Source organism: Nasonia vitripennis, assembly GCF_009193385.2.
Source record: "Nasonia vitripennis strain AsymCx chromosome 2 unlocalized genomic scaffold, Nvit_psr_1.1 chr2_random0010, whole genome shotgun sequence".
Classification (NCBI taxonomy): Eukaryota; Metazoa; Arthropoda; class Insecta; order Hymenoptera; family Pteromalidae; genus Nasonia; species Nasonia vitripennis.
Genome location: NW_022279617.1, coordinates 1,774,182 through 1,794,696, shown reverse-complemented (window position 1 = coordinate 1,794,696; position 20,515 = coordinate 1,774,182). Strand labels below are relative to the sequence as shown.

The 20,515-nt window shown below is 39.4% G+C and overlaps 3 protein-coding genes across 10 annotated transcripts in view; 2 read left to right on the top strand and 1 right to left on the bottom strand.

Moving 5' to 3' along the window:
- The window catches only part of LOC100115042 (SET and MYND domain-containing protein 4), a 656,582-nt gene that overhangs the window by 215,636 nt on the left and 420,431 nt on the right, over positions 1–20,515 (top strand). The gene's annotated exons all lie outside the window — the stretch shown is intronic.
- On the top strand, positions 1,370–18,136 carry LOC100115608 (ATP-dependent translocase ABCB1). 5 transcript variants are annotated; one of them, XM_031925341.2, is made up of 18 exons: positions 1,370–1,650; positions 1,941–1,995; positions 5,944–6,353; positions 6,430–6,922; positions 7,020–7,244; positions 7,426–7,551; positions 7,736–7,939; positions 8,019–8,189; positions 8,252–8,413; positions 9,215–9,328; positions 11,933–12,100; positions 12,215–12,319; positions 13,659–14,024; positions 14,135–14,376; positions 15,636–15,795; positions 15,871–16,065; positions 16,210–16,563; positions 17,478–18,136. In XM_031925341.2, the coding sequence occupies exons 1-18, from the start codon at positions 1,418–1,420 to the stop codon at positions 17,667–17,669; spliced, it is 3,975 nt and encodes a 1,324-aa protein (XP_031781201.1). In that variant the 5' UTR covers positions 1,370–1,417; the 3' UTR covers positions 17,670–18,136. The 5 variants fall into 5 exon arrangements, 4 of the variants coding, with proteins under 4 accessions (XP_031781201.1, XP_016842193.1, XP_031781202.1 ...); XM_016986704.3 differs by lacking the exon at positions 7,426–7,551; XM_031925342.2 differs by lacking the exon at positions 9,215–9,328.
- LOC100680384 overlaps positions 18,122–20,515 on the bottom strand; it is a 94,320-nt gene continuing 91,926 nt past the window's right edge. For all 4 annotated transcript variants that reach the window (XM_031925391.1, XM_003425180.4, XM_032601663.1 and 1 more), the window contains 3 exons: positions 18,618–18,774; positions 18,400–18,516; positions 18,122–18,314 (listed from right to left, as the gene is read on the bottom strand). In XM_031925391.1, the coding sequence (XP_031781251.1) occupies positions 18,163–18,314; positions 18,400–18,516; positions 18,618–18,774 (426 nt within the window). In that variant the 3' untranslated portion in view covers positions 18,122–18,162. The remainder of the gene's footprint in view (positions 18,315–18,399; positions 18,517–18,617; positions 18,775–20,515) is intronic.

The following is a 20,515-nucleotide window of genomic DNA, read 5'->3' as shown; positions in this document are numbered from 1 at the left end:
TTCAAAAATTCTTCTTCCTTTGAAAATTGTTTTTTGTCCCTTAATAAAGGAGGTCTCGCCAATGTTTCGCCATATTTTAAACAAATTTCATCTATTAGGAATCCTTTGTCCGTCATGAGTCCATCACCTTCCTCGAATAACTTTACAAAATCACTTTGCTCAAAAATAGCTTTATCAGAACTCCGTCCTAAATAAGCATCACTTACGTGTGATAATAGACCTGCAGGTGTCACAGCTGTCATAAAGCGAATATATGTATTTGCACTTTTGTAACTTGAGTATGATGCTAATTGACAACATAAGTTTTTTGGAGTTTGAATATTTATTTCAATCACATCAATAACTGAACATTACTGAGTCATGGAAACACTTAGGAATATTTTTTAGGATTTCTTCCTTATCTGGCCAATGAATAAAACATTTCAACAATAGAACAATCATTCTTAAAAATATTTATCGGCAATTTTCTTCGGTATAAACTTAAAACATGACGCTCAAAATCGCGTAACTTCCATTTTGTTTCAATTTAAAAAAAAACGTTAAAACTATTCTATCTCTAACCGATAGTTTAGACCAACTTTTACTATAAGAGAATGCCACTGTAGGAGATACAATTTTTACAACATTTTCCAAGAAATACAAATGTTCAAAGGTTGGAAGACCAGCGATCGTGTTCAAGTCCGATCAGCTGTTCGCTCCAAAACTGCTATTAATGTTTTTTGGTCGAATATAACAAGATTCACCAAACCTTTTGCACTACGTTGTTAATTAACTTGAAACACACTTATACAAAAAAAGTTTTGTAGTTTACGCTATTAATAATTAATAATTTTGTATAAAACTACGATCGCCGTGTATCACGCGCATACCAATCCTACACTCGGACGCCATATGCACCGCCATATTGGTGACGTCACCTCCGCAGTTATATTATATGCCTCCCATACGTGCGCCATATTTTTAAGATCGCGATTCTAACGTACTTAATTTAGCTGCACGCGCGAATTTGCAATTTAGCACTAACAATATAAATGCAATCCTGCTGGATGCCAAATTGTAAGTTTCGCGTAATTCTGCTGCAAAGCGTCTGACAGCAGTAAAGGTTTTCAATGATGCGGTTGCAATTCTCCTGCATGTGTCTGTGCGCACTTGTCTGACAGCTCAGTGCAAGAATTGCACCGGAAGCATGTCGCTATAATTCAGTCAGCAGCGGTTTTCCTTATCACCTATATGTAGACAAGTTCCAAATTTGATCGTTTCATCGACGCGCCTTATCCTTACAAATAAAGACAATCCGCTGCATGACGCTGCGATAAAAGTACGCTAGAAGGCAGAAGATTGTAAACGATAAGATTAAACGAGCGAGTAGATTTGGTTGATTATTGAATAAGCCGAACGTGCGGTTCCGCATCAGTCGATGTTTGCGGCCCTCGCAATCACAGTCACACTTGTTATTTCATCGACAACTCACCCTCTGCATGCAACGATGACGAAGAAACAGCATGAATTGAGGAATCACAAGAATTTGCGACTTGTCATACCGGGCAGCGGCGATAGCAACGTGGTGCTGCAACATCCGGTTAAAAACATCGATTATCGAAAGGAGGGGCACGAGGCCAATGGAGAAAAAAATCAGATCTCAGCTGAGCTGTATGTCTTTCAATGTTTAAAATATATAACCACGCTTATTATATGAATCGTTCTGTTTTTGGACAAAACGCTAGCCTGCACACAGCCCACACAACAGCGCGCACACAGTCCGATATTTGCGATGCAATCCTTATCATTTTTAGACACACGATGCACGCTCGGTGATAAACTTTTATTGTTCGGCCGGTGATAATAAGCTATCTCATCCATTACTATATATACAAAATAGTCCATTTCAAAGTGAATTATTATATATACTATCATGTTGAATCTTCGTTCGTGCATTTCAGAGAGGAGAAGGGGGAGAAAAAGGCGACCATTCAGCCAATCACATTCTTCAAACTGGTAATAACAACGATTTGGATTATATATATATATATATATGTGTGTGTGTGTGTGTGTGTGTGTGTGTGCGCGTGCGCGTGTGTGTGTGTGTGTACAATAATTCCTCGTGATAATACTGCTGCGCATAAATATAAGATGATCGATGGCCGCACGATGATGAACGATGAGAAATTGATTGCACTGAGAAAATGAACTTTCTTGCGACATCAGGATAATTCCTTGAGCAATAAAATCTTTTAGCAAGATGACATTCATTTTGCATAAAAAAAAAAAAAAAAAAAAAACAAAGAACGAATAAAAACAAAATTACACATGCTTGAACCGAAAGAAAATTCTATCCTTTAAATTTTCTTGTTACAAGAGAATTTATTTTGAGTGTAAGATTTTAATCCGCCTTCAATTGCCATACCGGGAAGTAAGAAAGCCATCGGTGTATCATGCAAATATGCAATCATAGTATATGTATACCATACAACTCGAGATCGGAGTATATCGGAGTGTGCGGGTTCAGATGACTTGCGTGTTCGGACTGTTCGGCCGGTCCTCAGTGTTATTATTTTATATACATCAAAGTATTTACTTCCATCAGTGTAGGTCTTCAATGTGTACACCGGGACCAGATCGTACACTGAGAAAAATTTGATAGTAGAAATTACTATTTGAGATAGTAATTTTTACTGCTTTTCATAATAAATTGGTAACAGACTTTTAAGATATTAGATTTTACTATCCAAAGACAAGTAATTTTTGATGAAATCGAATTTTTTAAAATTTAATTTCAATTTGGCTTAGTTCTATATTTTACACCTCTTAGGTACTTCGCGCTGTTATTACTTTATTATTTATATTGATTATTATTAGGCTGTTTGGAAGAAAGAAGAGATTAGATTAGATTAGATTTTTTTGCGGCGACGGGAATCGAACCTGGAGCTCCGGCATGAGAGTCGAATGCGCTGACCATTTACCTAAACAGATCTGTTACGTACACAATTTCAGATCTAGCTCATGCATTAATTGACGTATGAACTAAAGTTAATAAAAATTAACGACTATTAATAAATAATAAAGTTAAATCAATAGACACAGAAACTCATTATAATAAAATAAACGTAAAATGTCAACTAAAATACTGATTACCGCAGAAAAAAAAAATTAAATTCAAACCTTACCGACTGAGAATATTATAATGTTTCCCACATTTTATAGTACATTTTACCATCTTAGGTAGTAAAAATTAAGTTTTTTGAAAGCCGTAACAATTTTTACTATCTGAGATAGTAAAAATTAATATCTCTTATAGTGAATTTTACTATAAAAGATAGTAAAAATTACTAGCTTCCGAGTCTGTTACCAAATTATTATCCAAGATAGTAATTTTTACTGTCAAATTTTTCTCAGTGTAGACAATGTCCAGGCATCCGAGAACCTCAGTCGGTCTTAATATAATTAGAATATGTGCATATAAACAACAAAAGTACGTAATGCTTTTCTAGATTTTGTTTTGCAAGAAAAGAATTTCTTTTGTTCTGAGTATGCGTAAGTGTATATGCGCGCGTGTGCTTCTGCTTGCGTGCTTGCGCGTATGTATGTGTGCGCGCGCGCGCGCGTGTGTGTGTGTGTGTGTGTAGAAAGGGGAGCTTACTTGAATGCTTTTTTTGTCGCTTTATATATTGTAACACAGTTACATAATGAAAAATCAAATAATTGGATTCCAAGAACTTGGTTGAAAATTGTTATATACCAATTTTCAGCTGCCTTAACGGCTATTATATAAATTCGTCTACAACTTTAACAAAGCATAAAATTTATAAAATTCCCCTCAGGGTGAGGCAATCCTATAACGGTCTCGGGGCAATGTTATACACATTGAATTTAAATACAGAATGGGGCAAAAAAATTTATCAGATGATTGCATAAGGTTATATTTTAACCCATATTATTTTTAAAGAAGAGATACGTAACTTTAAATGTAGATAATAATGCAGCGAAGCAAAAAAACTCGGTAAATATTTATGGAAATAAGTCCTGTTTTGTTACTTCGGGATTTTTGGGGTAGCTGAACACGAATATCGCGAAGACAATACTCTCAGAAGTACCTGATGCCCAGGGTAGACAGTTTTAATGTCGTCTCCTGGAGTTTTGTTAGAATTTGAAACATAATTAGTCGAAACTCGTTACTCCGGGGGTTTCGAGGTCGCTGAATACGAATATCGTGACGGCAACGCTCTCCGAGGTACCTGGTGCCCAGGGTGGGCAGTATCAACGTCGTCTCATGGAGTTTCTCAGAAAATTAACGACATTTTTTATCGAGACTCGTTGATTGTGGGTTTTTGAGGTAGCTATAAATACGAATAAAGCGACGATAATGACTTTCGAGGTACCTGGTGTCCGGGGAGACAGTATCAACGTCGTCTCCTGGGATTATCTTAAATATAACACCATATCCATGCTCATTGGACCCATAAATCCCTGAGCAACGTATTTCACTTAATTACTATCAAATTCCTACAAAACTCTAGGAGTCGACGTTGATACTATCCACCCTGGGCTCAAGGTACCTCAAGGAACGTTGCCATCGCTATATTCGTATTCTACGACTGCAAAAACCCCTGAGTAACGAGTTTTGTCTGATAATATTTCAGATTCCCACAAAACGACGCGCATATTAACTCATTATAAATTAAAAATTGGTTAATAATTGGGTTATTTTTAACGAAAGAAATAAGGTTATCATTATTAAGCAAACCAACGCCTAATCTAATTCTTCTACCAGGGCAAATGCGGGCACTTTATACTTGCTTTTACACGTGTAAAAACTGTTTTGTAACGTGCATGCACGATTTCCGCGTTTTCTAGACCTAAAAAGCGGACCTAAAGTGGCTTTTTTTTTGACCGGCCTGAAAAAAGTGGGCAAAAATAGTACATTGTGCATGAAGGGGAGAAAATAGGCTATTTCATGCAAGGGTAAGGTGATCAGCACGAGTCGGAGTCTCTGGAGGAGATCAATCAAAGAAGGCAATTTTATTTACAATGAAATTGCAGATTAAAATACAACCGAGATTAATAAAAAAGTCAAGTTTCTAACCATATTACTCTATTATTCATAATACAGCAAACAAAAAAACCATTGTGTTGAAGTAAGGGTTGAGTCAAATGATTGCTTATTTAAACTTAAGTAATATATTGATCAATTACAAATAACTCTCAAGATACTACGTAACTTGCCATGCTCGTTTCATTTTATTTATAGGTGAACAACTACAATTTTATTTTTGTACATCACAACGTGATACCATATTTATTAATGTTTCTAACTTCTTACAAAGACTTTTTAAATTGCTAAATAATACATATTTTTCAAAATAAATAAAATCTTCATGACTCTGAAATTTTTATATATTTTTTTACATAAGGAAAATATGTTATATATTAAATACTATTTTGTTCAATTACAATTAGTAATCTATATTGGACATGTATCATTATCTAAAAATAATGATTTTATGAGTTTGTGTACACAAATAAAATATGCAGAAAGTTGCACTTACAATTAGACAATATCACCATGATCAATACAATGAAACGGGCATGGCAAGTTACGTAGTACCTTGAGAGTTGTTTGTATTTAGAGTTGTTTTAGAGTTTTAATTAGCAATCATTCGACTCAACCCTCAATTCAACACAATGGTTTTTTGTATGCTGCTGTATTATGAATAATAAAATAATATGGATAGAAACTTGACTTTTTTATTATCTCAGTTGTATTTTAATCTGTAATTACATAGTAGACAAAATTATATTATTATGTTACATTATTTTATTGACATGCATGATAATATGCAATACATATCAAACTCGCCTAACCTGTTTCTTTGCTTAAAAGTTTTTTTTCTAGAGATTGTAATATACATCAAGTATTACGAGGTGCACGCGCCTATGCTTACGCAGTTTCAGTTTACGACCGGCTTCGAGAAAATGCTCATGTGCCTTGGCGTGGTATGCGGCATAATCTCGGGCCTTGCGATTCCGGCCAACATTTACATCTTTGGAAAGCTGGTCGGCTCGATGGTCAAGGCCGAAATGGGCAGTGGCATCAATCCGGAAAACGTCAGCATTGCCGGCGATATGAACATCACGAACGGATTCGTGATGGAGGCGGTGACGGAGTTCGCGATCGGGAACAGCGCGATCGGCGTGATTCTCCTCGTGTTCACCTACTTCGGCGTCATGCTCTTCAATTATGTCGCCCACAAGCAGAGCTTTCGCGTGAGAACAATGTACCTCCGTTCGGTGCTTCACCAGGACATCGCCTGGTACGATCTGTCCAAGAGCGGAGAGGTCGCCAGCAGATTGACAGAGTGAGTTAACAGCTCGCATATATATCATCACACTTGGTTGCAATGGCGATGGCCGATGACGAAATGAATTTCACAGAGACGTGATCAAGTACGAGGACGGCGTGGGCGAAAAGGTGCCGATGTTTCTGCACAACGTGTTCGCGTTCATCGGTAGCCTGGGCCTGGCTTTCTTCACAGGCTGGCAGCTGACGCTGGTCTGCATGGCCAGTGTCCCAGTGATGACCCTCGTGTTGGCCTGCATCGTGCGCGTCAGCTCGACTCTGACTCGCCGCGAGGTCGAGGTCTACGCGGTCGCCGGCTCCATAGCCGAGGAAGTTCTCGCCGGCGTGAGGACCGTCGTCGCCTTCGCCGGCCAGGCCAAGGAGCTCACTCGCTACACCGCCAACCTCGACATGACCTACAGGAACAACATCAAGAAGGGCTTGCTGTCGGGCGTCGGCCAGGGTGTGCTCTGGCTGAGCATGTACGCGAGTTACGCGCTCTCCTTCTGGTACGGAGTCACGCTGATTATCGACGAGAGGGCCAAGCCGTTGGAGGAGCAGACCTACAACGCCACTACCATGATAACGGTGAGCGAGCGCCGACGAGAACTGCAACCCTGTATAGGCTGCGGCTAGTATACGCGCTATTATGATGTCAAATTAACTCGCTGATCTTTGAGCGAAGGTCTTCTTCAGCATAATGATGGGCTCCATCAATCTAGGAGCCGCCACACCGTTCGTCGAGGCCTTCGGAATCTCGAAAGCGGCAGCGAGCAAAGTTTTCTCCGTCATTCGCAGAAAGCCGGCTATTAACAGTCAGACAGACGAGGGTCGCAGGCCCGGCGACATTCAGGGCTCGATTCAATTCAAGGACATCTGCTTCGAATATCCTTCCCGGACGGACGTTAAGGTACATATGGATAATATGCTTGTTTACTCCCCGTTTCTCCCATCTCTTGTTCCCCCCCCCCCCCTAACCTCTCTCTCTTTCTCTGTCTGTCTGTCTTTCTCTCCCTCTCTCTCTCTCTCTCTCTCTCTCTCTCTCTCTCTCTCTCTCTCTCTCTCTCTCTCTCTCTTTTTCTCTTCGACAGGTTTTAAAGGGCTTGAATTTTTCTGTGAATCAAGGGGAAACGGTCGCTCTAGTCGGCAGCTCCGGCTGCGGCAAGTCCACTTGCATTCAGTTGCTCCAGAGATTCTACGACCCAAGTCGCGGACAGGTGTGCGCATTAGTAGCTTACGCATAAGTGTGAGTGTGTGTGTGTGTGTGTGCATATATATATATATATATATATATATATATATATATACATACACACACACACACGCACACACATAATATTATACTACGTGCATCGCATTGTAAGAAGCTCCTATATGGCTCGACCGACGCCGTTTTCGTAGATTTCCATAGATGGCCACGACTTGAGAGAGTTCAATGTCAAGTGGCTGAGAAATTGCTTCGGCATTGTCGGTCAGGAGCCAGTGCTATTCGATACCACGATTGCCGAAAATATCAGATTCGGCGATCTCGATGCTCCTATGGAGAAGATAGTGCAAGCAGCGAAGGAAGCGAACGCGCATAATTTCATCATGAAATTACCGAACGTGAGATACCTCATTTAGTGCACTCATTCATTTTTTTGGCATCAATTTCATGTTGTACACGCATACGTTGTGATTTCAGAAATACGACACGCTGGTCGGCGAAAGGGGAGCACAGATATCAGGAGGGCAGAAGCAGAGAATTGCTATCGCAAGAGCTTTGATAAAAAATCCACGGATCTTACTTCTGGATGAGGCAACTTCGGCCCTCGATACGCGAAGTGAATCCAAAGTTCAGGCCGCTCTTGATAAAGTAAGCCAGTTGATGGATTAATATAATATATTTATATTTATGTACATACATGTCACGTATAGGCTCACAAGGGAAGAACAACAATTATCGTAGCTCACAGGCTTACGACTATCAGAGGAGCTGACAAAATTATCGTGATATCCGACGGAGGTGTAGTTGAAGAAGGAAAGCACGACGAGCTAATGGAACGTCAAGGGCATTACTATTCACTAGTAACCGCGCAGGTACAATAGCACCGTCATCTGCAGATAGCAGTAGTATTAATTGCAAATTAATTGCACGCTGAGAAAAATGATACAATAAAGATTAAAATAACTTGAATAAAAATTACTATAATCTTGAGTAATGGCGGGACATACTCGCTCTATGAGATATTTTCTTATAAGTTTTTTTTTTGACATCCTCGGCCATAAAAATTGTTAGACGTGTATTAAAAATTGCTATATTATATAGTAAAAATCATTTTAAGACTTTCTCCGGGTGTCAGAATTTGAGGTTATGTGTCTTTATGAAAGTTAGTTTATGCAGTAATTAGATCTATTAAATCTATTATTTTTCGTTTATCTGATATTATCAAGTCATAACATATTATTCGCTGGTATTATTTATTGATTTCCATTAATTATTATTAATGTTAACTTACAAGTAAACGTGATTAATATATCAGATCTGAAATTCGGTACATAACAGTTCTCTTTAGGTAAGTGGTCAGCGCGCTCGACTCCCATGCCAGAGGTCCAGGTTCGATTCTCATCGCCGCAAAAAATTTCTTTCTTTCATTTATTTCTTTCACTAAATAATATTAAATCAAATAACAATAATAATAAAATAATAATATCCGATAAGCGTGTAAAATAGATAAACCAAGAAAAAAAATCTCAGCATAAAAATTACTATATAATATAGTAATTTTTATAACAGTGCAAGTATGTCCCGCTATTACTTACGATTATAGCAATTTTTATTCAAGTTATTTTAATTTTTATTATATTATTTTTCTCAGTGCAATAATTGTAATGCTTAAGGTTTCAGATTTCACGAAAACCATCAGTAATAATAATAATAATAATAATTGTCCGGCGAACAAAGACGATGAGTCGGATGAAGATAAAATAGAGACGATGCCGAGGAGATATGTGGTAATATTATTCATTGATCCGGCAAATACTGTACGCTGTATACAGTATATCAGTACCAATGCATTTTAAAAGTTTTTTTTTGTAAAAAGTTGTTTTCTTTGGTCAATAGCTCACATCAAATATACATATGTATGTGTGTGTGTGGGTGCGTGCGTGCTTGTGTGTGTGTGCGTGCGTGCGTGCGTGTGTATGATTATGTACATATGGGGAATTCTACGGGAAAAATGCCATTTTCTGGTTGGAGAAACCGAAAAAAACAAATGTTGGGGCACGCGCCCGCAACTTTTTTTTTCTTATTGTACATGTTTAGAACTATGCAAAACCACGTTCCAACATCGAAAAAGTGCCTTAATTGTGACACTGTTTTCTAGGCCCTTCAAATTCGTCGAAAAATAGCCATTGTTCAACGGCATGTACCTAAAGGATAAGGGCACAAACAGAAAAAGTATTACGGTAGAGTAAGAGAACGGGAAAAAGCTTCAATTTAAAAAAATGCGTTGGAATTGCTTGATTTGGTCAAGAGTTACGCACAATTGAAAATGTGGAAAAATCATGAAAAAGTCCAAGTTTCGTGACTTCGAAAAATCCTGCAATTTTCATGATTTTTCCACATTTTCAATTGTGCGTAACTTGGGACCAAATCAAGCATTTCCAACGCATTTTTTTTAAATTGAAGCTTTTTTCCCGTTCTCTTACTCTACCATAATACTTTTTCTGTTTGTGCCCTTATCCTTTAGGTACAAGGTCTTTTCCCGTTCTTTTATTTTACCGTAATACATTTTCCGCTTGTGCCTTTATGCATTAGGTACATCCCTCATAGAAAATACGCCATAAGATATGGCCGGTGAATAACTACTACTTTATAACCTAAAATCCATAAACTTAATAATCAAATTTCTTTTAACCCAGTAAATTCTAAAATCATTTACGTTTAAAAAAAGGATTTTACAATAAATTTTGAAAATACAAGGCAATGTGTTAAGAGCAGTAACCTAACCTTGAATATTCATACATACAAATTTACATATAATCACACTCAAAACTCACTAACCTATATGTATACTGTTCTAACATGCATGTTTTTATGTAAGTGTGAATATTAGAAACAACATCAGGTGAAATTTGTATGTTCAAGATTTTATCAATGATGAAGTGTAAAAGTGATGATCTTGATAGATATTCCCAACTCAGTGTTCAAGTCAGTCGCAGGCAGTAATCATCATTATAGTGCCTTATATGCAGTGTATTCGGGCAAGATTCGTTTAATTTGTAGTGTAGATGCTTATTTTATTATGTAGGAACAGGCTAGCGTAACAATTTTTGCTTGCCTGTCTTTGCTAGCTGACCCACACCGAACCCCATGGCTGCAGGGGCAAAATTTACACATAGGTGTTTATATGAAAATTTAAACTACAGCACTTGAGATAAAGACAAATGGATATATTGCTTTAACAGCTTGAAACAAATCACCATGCAAAATTTCAGCCTTCTAAGTATGATAGATTTTAATTGAGAGCAGAATCAAATTCTCAATGATTGTCTCATTGATTTTGCTCTCAATTAAAATCTATCATACTTAGAAGGCTGAAATTTTGCATGGTGATTTGTTTCAAACTGTTAAGGTCAGCTAGCAAAGACAGGCAAGCAAAAATTGTTACGCTAGCCTGTTCCTACATAATAAAATAAGCATCTACACTACAAATTAAACGAATCTTGCACGAATACACTGCATATAAGGCACTATAATGATGATTACTGCCTGCCACTGACTTGAACACTGAGTTGGGAATATCTATCAAGATCATCACTTTTACACTTCATCATTGATAAAGTCTTGAACACACAAATTTTACTTAATGTTTCTAATATCTAAACCCACATAAAAAGTGTACATTTCAGTGTGAGTGTTGAGTGTGGTCATGTTTGTAGATATGCATAAATATGTGCTAGGTTAGGTTGCCATGGATAAAACGTTCACCATAATTTTATGACATATTATGCCCACTTACCATCGCCTGTTAACAGGGACATATGGCCACGATATGCCACATAATCTGGCTACTGGGCATAAAATTTGACATATCGTGGCCATATTAGCCTCAATAATTTCCTACGAGGGATGCCGTTGAACAATGGCTATTTTTCGACGAATTTGAAAGGCCTAGAAGACAGTATCACAAGGCACTTTTTCGATGTTGGAACGTGGTTTTGCATAGTTCTAAACATGTACAATAAGAAAAAAAAGTTGCGGGCGCGTGCCCCAACATTTCTTTTTTTCGGTTTCTCCAACCAGAAAATGGCATTTATAGTACAGTGTGACTAAAATCCGCTGTTAAGTCACGCCTATCTGTGACTAAAGTAGTCCTTTTTTGCACCGTATTTATCACACTCGCTACGCTCGTGCGCTATAACCTCAGCAGTCTGTGCTATAAAATTTTATACGATACTCTTGACTTAAATGGTTCAGTTTTACACGACGCTTAGCGCCCTCGCTACGCTTGGGTGCTAACTGCGCCGTGTAAAAAATAACCATTTAAGTCACACGTATCGTAATGTACTATTTTCCCGTAGAATATACTATTAATCAATTTGAAAATCGTGCAGACTGTCGATGAGGCCGTGCCAGTTAAACAGGAGCCAAATGTATCAACGTTACGAATTTTGCAATTAAATAGGAGTGAATGGCCGTATAATACCATTGCATGCTTGACATCCATTGCTACTGGATTCTCGATGCCTTTGTTTTCTGTTCTATTCGGAGATATAATCGGTGTAAGTATTACACACACACACGCGCGCGCACACACACACACACACACACACACACACAGAAAATCATTATAATAGCAATCAATCTAGTGAATACAAAACTTCTCCCGTGTGCAGGTACTGTCAATACAAAATCCAGATGACGTTCGCAGTGAGACCAATATTTACTGTGTGTATTTTGTCGTCGCCGGCATCGTTATAGGCCTTTCAAATTTTGCTCAGGTACATACATACATTGTTTGCCGCATACATTAGAACTGTAATGGACGCCGCATAACACATAATAGGGGATATAGTGGGGCACGACTGGCAGAAATAGTCCGAAATACTCTGAGAGTAACTACTTAGGGAATTTCGCTACTTAAATTCCGATCAGGACCGTGAAAATTGCTTAACCTGGAAGATTTGCTCATAAATCATGCGCAACTGACATTTAATCTGAAACCCGTAAAAGAGGTTATGTCGTTGTACGTGACGACATATCAACCTATTGCCAGACGTGCTCCGTTTCGAAATTTTTTTTACACTGTCGATAACTTTTTATTTTTCATTATTCAGGTATAAAAAAGGGGGGTCAAAGTTCGTGAGCTATATATACTTCCTACTTAGTCTATTGTAGCTATGGATAACTAAAAGCATTAATTCACATACTGAATCCCAGCGATTAAAAATTATTTCTCGCCGCCTCATTGCAGAGCTCGTGATTTGAACTTGGCTTTATCATTAGTAAAAAAATATTGAAATTATATTAATATCAAGTTGAGCAAAGAAGTACATTAGGCTAAAGAACAATATGTAGAAAAAAGGAAAAAAACTTTCATTTAAAATACCAAAATTTTGAATGCCAAAGTTAGCTATCAATCTGCCAAAGTTGCCCTGCATCTTCCCTATCATATTCGTGTGTCTGTGCTGAACGCCGATAGTCTGCCGCGATCTCATGTTTATGTGCCCGGTGCAGAGAGCGTGGCGAGGGGATCATCATTTGCCGCTTGAATCAACGTGACTTTTCGCAGAATTAGAGGCACTTTCTACAAATCTATTACTTAAAATTATAGCAATTTTTATTCAAGTTATTTTAATTTTTATTATATCATTTTTCTCAGTGCAGTATGGATAATCTTAAAACTATTTTAGCTGTAACGACTTATTTACTTACCCTCGACAAAAATAAAATATTTTAAAGTGAATTTGTTCCTAAAATAGCCCTATATGATTAGGCATGGTGCCGATTTGATCTACTGTGCAATAGATACGACATAAAATTATCCATACTGAAATGGCCTCTATATTGGCATATTGATTAGCGCAATCAGACGCTTGCACTTCGAGCGGATTCTAAAAATGCCCATGGGTTTTGCGAAATTCGCAGTAATCACGCGAAAAAATCATGTTGGTTTAAGTGACGAATGACGACCCCCACGCTCTAGAGACTGCGGTGTAGACACTGGGCCCAAATGACCGACGAAATGAGTTCGCGGAGGACTAGCACTAGCACAGCTACTCAGTATATTTCAGCTATGTTGTATGTATGACAGTGATAAATGTTGCATATAACGCACAGGTCTATCTGTTTCGCATCGCCGGCGAAAAGTTGACGATGCGTCTGCGAAGTCTGCTGTTCGAAGCGATGCTGCGGCAGGAGGTGGGCTGGTACGACGAGCCGTCGAACGGTACCGGTGCTTTGTGCTCCAAGTTGTCGACGGAGGCCGCGGCAGTCCAAGGAGCGATAGGACAGCGTATAGGAACGATCATCCAGTCTTGCAGTACTATATGCCTGTCCATAGCTCTGGCCATGTACTACGAGTGGCGCTTAGGACTCGTGGGCATGGCCTTCATACCACTGATTATGATCGTTACTTACGTTCAAGGATTGCTGTTTAGAAAGGAAACCTTGAATTATCATACTTCTCTCGAGTCGTCGACAAAGGTGCGTTCACTTCACAGCTAAGTACAATCCAGAACGACGAACGACGCGTAGGCATTTTACGCCTGCACTAGCTGTTTATAACATATTTGAACAATTGAATGATGTTTAAGATCGCGGTTGAAGCAGTGGGTAACGTGCGCACAGTGATAGGTCTTAGTCGCGAGGACACATTTTGCCAGTCTTATATGAACTCCATAAGACCGTCTCTGAGAATCGCCGTGAGAAACACGCACTATCGTGGCTTGGTCTTCGGTATGGCAAGATCCATCAGCTTTTTCGCCTATGCTACCTGCATGTATTATGGTGGACATCTAATCGAAACTGAGGGACTATTCTACGCCAAAGTATTCAAGTAACTATGCATAACTATACTGTAAATCTGCGGCTACTGGCTCCCCGACAGAAGATAACCGCCCAAGCTTGATTTCCATGCTTTCGAGAAACCGCTACTCCGTACAATGTTCGTACTGATCTGCAAGATCGGCGGAGCTAATGAAATGAGTCGCGATCCAGCCTTCGAGTGGGGTGGTTTATCTGGGGACAAATGCGGACTTGCGACTGCAAATACTTATTTAGAGAATGTGAATAACGTTGACTTTTCATTTGCTTTGGCTTCAATTGTTCCCGCAGGGAAAGCATTTACACAGGGGGCATGTTTAAGGTACATTTTAAGCCCGGGTCGAGTAAAGAAGACGGTCCGGATCTTTCACAAAGCCGTGGCAAGTGACTACCCGCGAAAAAGTCGCCGACTCTGGGAAAATCCCAGCACTGGCCCGGTTGTAGAATCGATACTGGCCAAGTATCGGTGCGCCAGTGTTGGCATGCCGACTCTGGGCCGTAGTTGGGCCAATACTTTCCACATATTTTCAAAATTAGTATTGGCTAATCGGTACTGGTTCAACACTGGCCCAGCATCGGCACGCCGATACTGGCATGACAACATTGGCCCGGTGCCGGACCAGTACTGCACCCATATTTATATATATACTTTTTTTTTTGGCACACCTTAGACAGTACAGGGCCAGCACTGGGCCGACCGTTAACCAACCTCGGCCCGATGTTGACCCGTTAGTTTTACCGGAACTTAAGCCAGTATCGACTCGGCGTTATCATTCCGACCGATGTCAATGCCAACACTGCGCCGACATCGGTATATCGGCGCGCCGTACTGGGCCGACGTCGGGCAGGAAGTAAATTTTTTCGTAAAAAATGTTGGTTAGGGATTTTGTATGGTATATGTATGATATTTTTTGGTAGAAATAGTGTATAATGTATATATTTTCAGTAGATATATATTTTTTTTTTCAGGATTTAACCCAGTCTGGACGCTCTGGACCCTTAAATGACGAGTTTGACTTTCGCGTGAATTTTTTTCTTTTATCGGGTAAAAGTTAATTATAAGAGTTTACGTTTAAAACGATTCGTTTATTAAATTGAAGCTCTTCTTGCGCACTTTCATGCATGTTGGAAAGTGATTTTGCATTTTTTTTCTCGATACCACCGTTTTTTCCCCTCGAAAACACGAAAATTGTACTTGCGTCATTTTGACTGTCAGCCACAGATTATTATAGATTATATAACACGCGGTTTATTTAAAATGAACATTTGCAGAGTATCTCAAGCCTTAATTATGGGCACGGTAATGGTGGCGAACGCATCTGCATTCGCGCCTAATCTGCAGAAAGGATTGATAGCGGCTGAGCAGATCATTAACCTGATAGAGCGCAGACCTAGAATCCAGGACCCTAAAAATCCAGCTCCTGCTACTTGGGTATGTAAAATTGTAAGATTATACTTTCAAAGTCTGCAATTATTGGGCGATATGGGGTAATTTATTTCGTTGAAGGTGTCCGATGCAAATGTAGACTACAAGAAGGTGACATTCGTATATTCAACGAGGCCGAGTACGAAAGTTCTAAATGAATTCGATCTGAAGGTTCCAAGTGGACAGACCATAGCTCTTATCGGGTCCAGCGGTTGCGGCAAAAGCACAGCAGTGCAGTTGCTTGAGCGATTCTACGACCCTGACTCTGGTTCCATAGTAAATGCGATATCATTTATTTATAATTCGATTCGATAAAATAAGAATCCAGTGTAAAATAATTGTGGTGAAAAAGTATAGAGCAGATTATTCATTCTATTGGTTTAATAAAAGAAAATAATGCGATAACATTCTGCCGAATAGGAGCTGAGCAAGAATGACATCCGGGCTGTAAGGCAATCGGCTCTACGGAAGCAACTCGGTTTAGTTTCCCAGGAACCGACTCTTTTCGCGCGAAGCATAGCAGAGAACATCGCGTACGGGGACAACGATCGCGACGTGCCGATGCAAGAGGTAATCGCTGCCGCCAAAAAGGCCAACATACACAACTTCGTTTCGTCGCTACCGCGCGGTTACGAGACAGTGCTCGGTGATCGTGGAACGCAACTTTCCGGCGGTCAAAAGCAACGCGTCGCCATCGCCAGAGCTTTGCTCCGAAATCCAAAGATTCTGCTGCTCGACGAGGCGACCTCAGCTTTGGACTCCGAGAGCGAGAAGGTATACAAATTAAGGCTTATGCGGTTTTACGATTTACAAAAAAATTTGTAGTCAAATATATATTTATTTTATGAAGTATATACACTGAGAAAACTACATATTAAAATTTACTACATATGGGGAATTCTACGGGAAAAATGCCATTTTCTGGTTGGAGAAACCGAAAAAAACAAATGTTGGGGCACGCGCCTGCAACTTGTTTTTCTTATTGTACATGTTTAGAACAATGCAAAACCACGCTCCAACGCCGAAAAAGTGCCTTGTGACACTGTTTTATAGGCCCCTTTAATGTTAACCCCTGGCAGGTGCGTGCCCCAACATTTGTTTTTATCGGTTTCTCCAAACAGAAAATGGCATTTTTCCCGTAGAATTCCCCACATGTGTGTGAGCGTGTGTGTAAACGCGAAAATCACGGGAATCGAACCTGGACCTCCGGCATGGGAGTCGAGCGCTCTGATCACTTACCTAAACAGAACTGTTACGTACTGAATTTCAAATCTGATATATTAATCACCTTTACTCATGAGTTAATATTAATAATAAATTGACCAAAATTAATAAATAATGGCAGGGAATAATATTTAATCATTTAATAATACCAGACAAACGAAAAATTATCGTTTTTAAACTCTGATTACTCCATAAACCAACTTTATAACCTCAAATTCTGGCACTTGGAGGAATTCTTAAAATAATTTTTACTATATAATGCAGTAATTTCTAATAAACACGTAACAATTTTTAATATAAGTCTAACAATTTTTACCATAAATATAGTAAAAATCGTCATGGAGCAAGTATAACCTGCCTTTGCTATCTAATATAGTAACTTTTCCTAGATATGCAGTAAATTTTAATATTTCGTTTTCTCAGTGTATGCGGTATACAGCACTTTTGTTGTTGCAATTTTGTAGATAGTTCAAGCCGCCCTCGACGAAGCAAAGGCCGGCAGGACATGTATTCTTATAGCCCACCGATTGTCAACCGTTGAGGATGCTGACAAAATTTGCGTGGTACATCGGGGATCCATCGCTGAAAGCGGCACTCACGAGGAGCTTATCGAACAAAGGGGCATGTACTATGGACTATTGTGTTTGCAGAACTAAATTGTACACCGCGCAGCAGATCTTTATACTGAAGTACCAACTCAAGTTTCAATTGACGATTTTCCTCGAGTATAACTGCGTGTGAAGCCGTTACAATAAAGTGATTTAATTGCGGTTGACAAACTAACATGTATACGGGTCTGAATCTAGTTATAACATTGAACTTTGAACCTCAAAAAATGACTGAGCGCTGGATTTAGCTCTAGTATTATAAATATAATAATTTACACGTACAGTGCTCGTCAGACTTATACAGGCATGCATCGTCGGTATATTAATCAAAAAAACACACACACACACACACACACACACACACGCGCGCGCGCACACGCGCACGCAAATAAACACGCACACACTCGGCGATTATGATCGTACTATTCTTTAATGTGCAACTCATGGAATTTTGTCAAATTCCTTTACAAGTAGCTGATGTGAGATGTCAACGAAATATATAAATTTAAAATGTATTTTTATTATATTCTGGCATTTTTTATTACAAAGGTGCAGAAGAAGCTCTAGTAAAGGATTTATTATTTTTTGCTTTTGAATGTGTGAGCAGCCATCTAGTCAAATTCTGGTTGTTACTTTTGATTGAAAGATTTAAAAAGGTTCTGTACCACTCATCTTCACTTTTAAAACAGCAACCTACGAGAACAGTAATAATTTGATTGTTAATATAATATCGCAATGAAAAACTGCCGTGTGTACATAATATGATGTATTATAATACCTTTTTCGTACAGAGTGTCTAAACAATTCAAGTCCTTCTTCTCAGTATATAAGTAATAATAAAGAGCCATACAGAGCGCATTTTCGCCGGCCACTGTTTTTAATTCGGGATCCGCTCCTGAAGTAAAATTAATTTGCACATGATATTATCGATTGACTTTTTACCTCGCACTTGTATATGAACTTGCACATTTCTTGCGATATATGCGGTATACCAACCCTTGGCCAGCATAAAGTCAACTAAAGCTTCGTTGCCGTGAAAGCAGACACGATGGAATGGAGTTACTCCATCAGAAAACATCTTTACATTTATTAGTTCTGGATAATTCGAAGCCATTTGAATGCATTTCATTGAACTATAAACGTTGGAACCATTCTAGAAGACAGAAATCGTTCACATATAATACTATATATATATATATATAAAAGGTGTTCCTTATTTCCCAAGTTGTAGGAATCTTCGCTCCCCAGCCTTGAATAGCTTCTTTTGTACAAAAAATAAGAGAGAAACAGGTCCGGGATTTGAAAAAAAAAATTTTTTTAGGCACGACCGCGGCACGGAAGTGCCTTATAGTTTTGTCATCGAAAAATGTATGAGATGCGATATCTCCGGCAATTTTCGACCGATCGGGCTGAAATTTTGGAGTGAGTCTCCTCTTGCACAAACCTAAAAACTAATTTTTTTTATCCCTATCGTCTACGTTTTTTTAAAATGCGGGCACAATTTGTTCAATTTTTGCGTGTTTTTTTAATAATAATTTTGGTGTTACACGATTATCTCTGAGAGACTTTTATCAATCGGGCTAAAAATTTGTGTGCGAACTCCCCTCGTAACAGTAAGGTGCCAAATTTATTTTGGACTTGATCCTGCATGTATACGCAGAATGCGGTCACATCCAAAAACCGCTAAAAACGGGTTTTTGGCTCTAACTCGAATTCTATGCATTCTACAAAAAAAGTTGAATAGAAAAGTTGTAGACCTCGAAGAAATAAAACTTTTTTCTATCAACATTTAAGCGTGAAAATGTTTTTAATTCGAGTTAACAGGCCAAAATCGATTTTTTTATAGCACTAAAACAGTATTTATCATAAAACTTTCAGACTATAGATTTTACATAAAAACCATTACATACAATACATTTTTTCTGTTTCCCATACATAAATGAAAATTCGACCTCTAGCGCAGGACTCGGTTGTTCTATTAAGCGCTAAAGCGCAAGAGATATTTGAATAATAATAATATCCCTAATCCTCTTATCTACTTCCTCAGCAACGTAACGCTCGTTCTCTCGACACTCGTGGCTCTCGCCCACTTCCTCGGCTCCGCTCGTACCCCGCCACACTCTCCACACACCACTCTCTCCCGCTCTCGGTCGACCCGCTCGGCGAGCATCTCCGCGAGATCCTCTAGCCTCGCGTTACAGTCCATCGAACGATAAGAAATTAGAAATGGAAACGCTTCAAACACACCGGCTCGACGCTTCTCGGGAAATATCCTCGGCTACGAAAATCGTGACGCACGAAAAGAACAAACAACAAACTCGAAGACACGACCGACTCGGCTCGTTGCTTGCTGAACAATGTCTTGACTCGCGCGCTCAGTCCCGCTCTCCGCTTGCGACCAATCAGTGCGCTCTCTCCTCGGGCCGCGACGTCGGCCGACGAGCCTCGCAGATCGCTGCGAGTCTGAATTATCTGAAATCGCGATATTTCCGCGGGCCCCTTCTCTCGCGGACCTCGCGCTCTTCGCCCGCCCGATTAGCTACCCATTGCCGCGCGCGTCTTCTCTCTCTCTCTCTCTCTCTCTCTCTCTCTCTCTCACACACACACACACACACACACCGACAAGATTTCGACGCTCTGTCGCAGCAGAACTACACTTTGCGCCCGCGACACTCTTTCCCGGAATCATCTCCCCTCGCTGGTCTTCTTCGAACTCTCGACGATTCCACGCTTGTCGGCGATTCCTTCGAATTCCCTTGTCTCCACGTTGATGTTCTTCTCTTCTCCACTCGCACAAAAGAGCGGCCTTTCGACGAACATCGTACCGTTGCATTATTAATCACAGTTAACACACAAACAACATAATAAATCAGAACTATTATGTCCAAATCTTT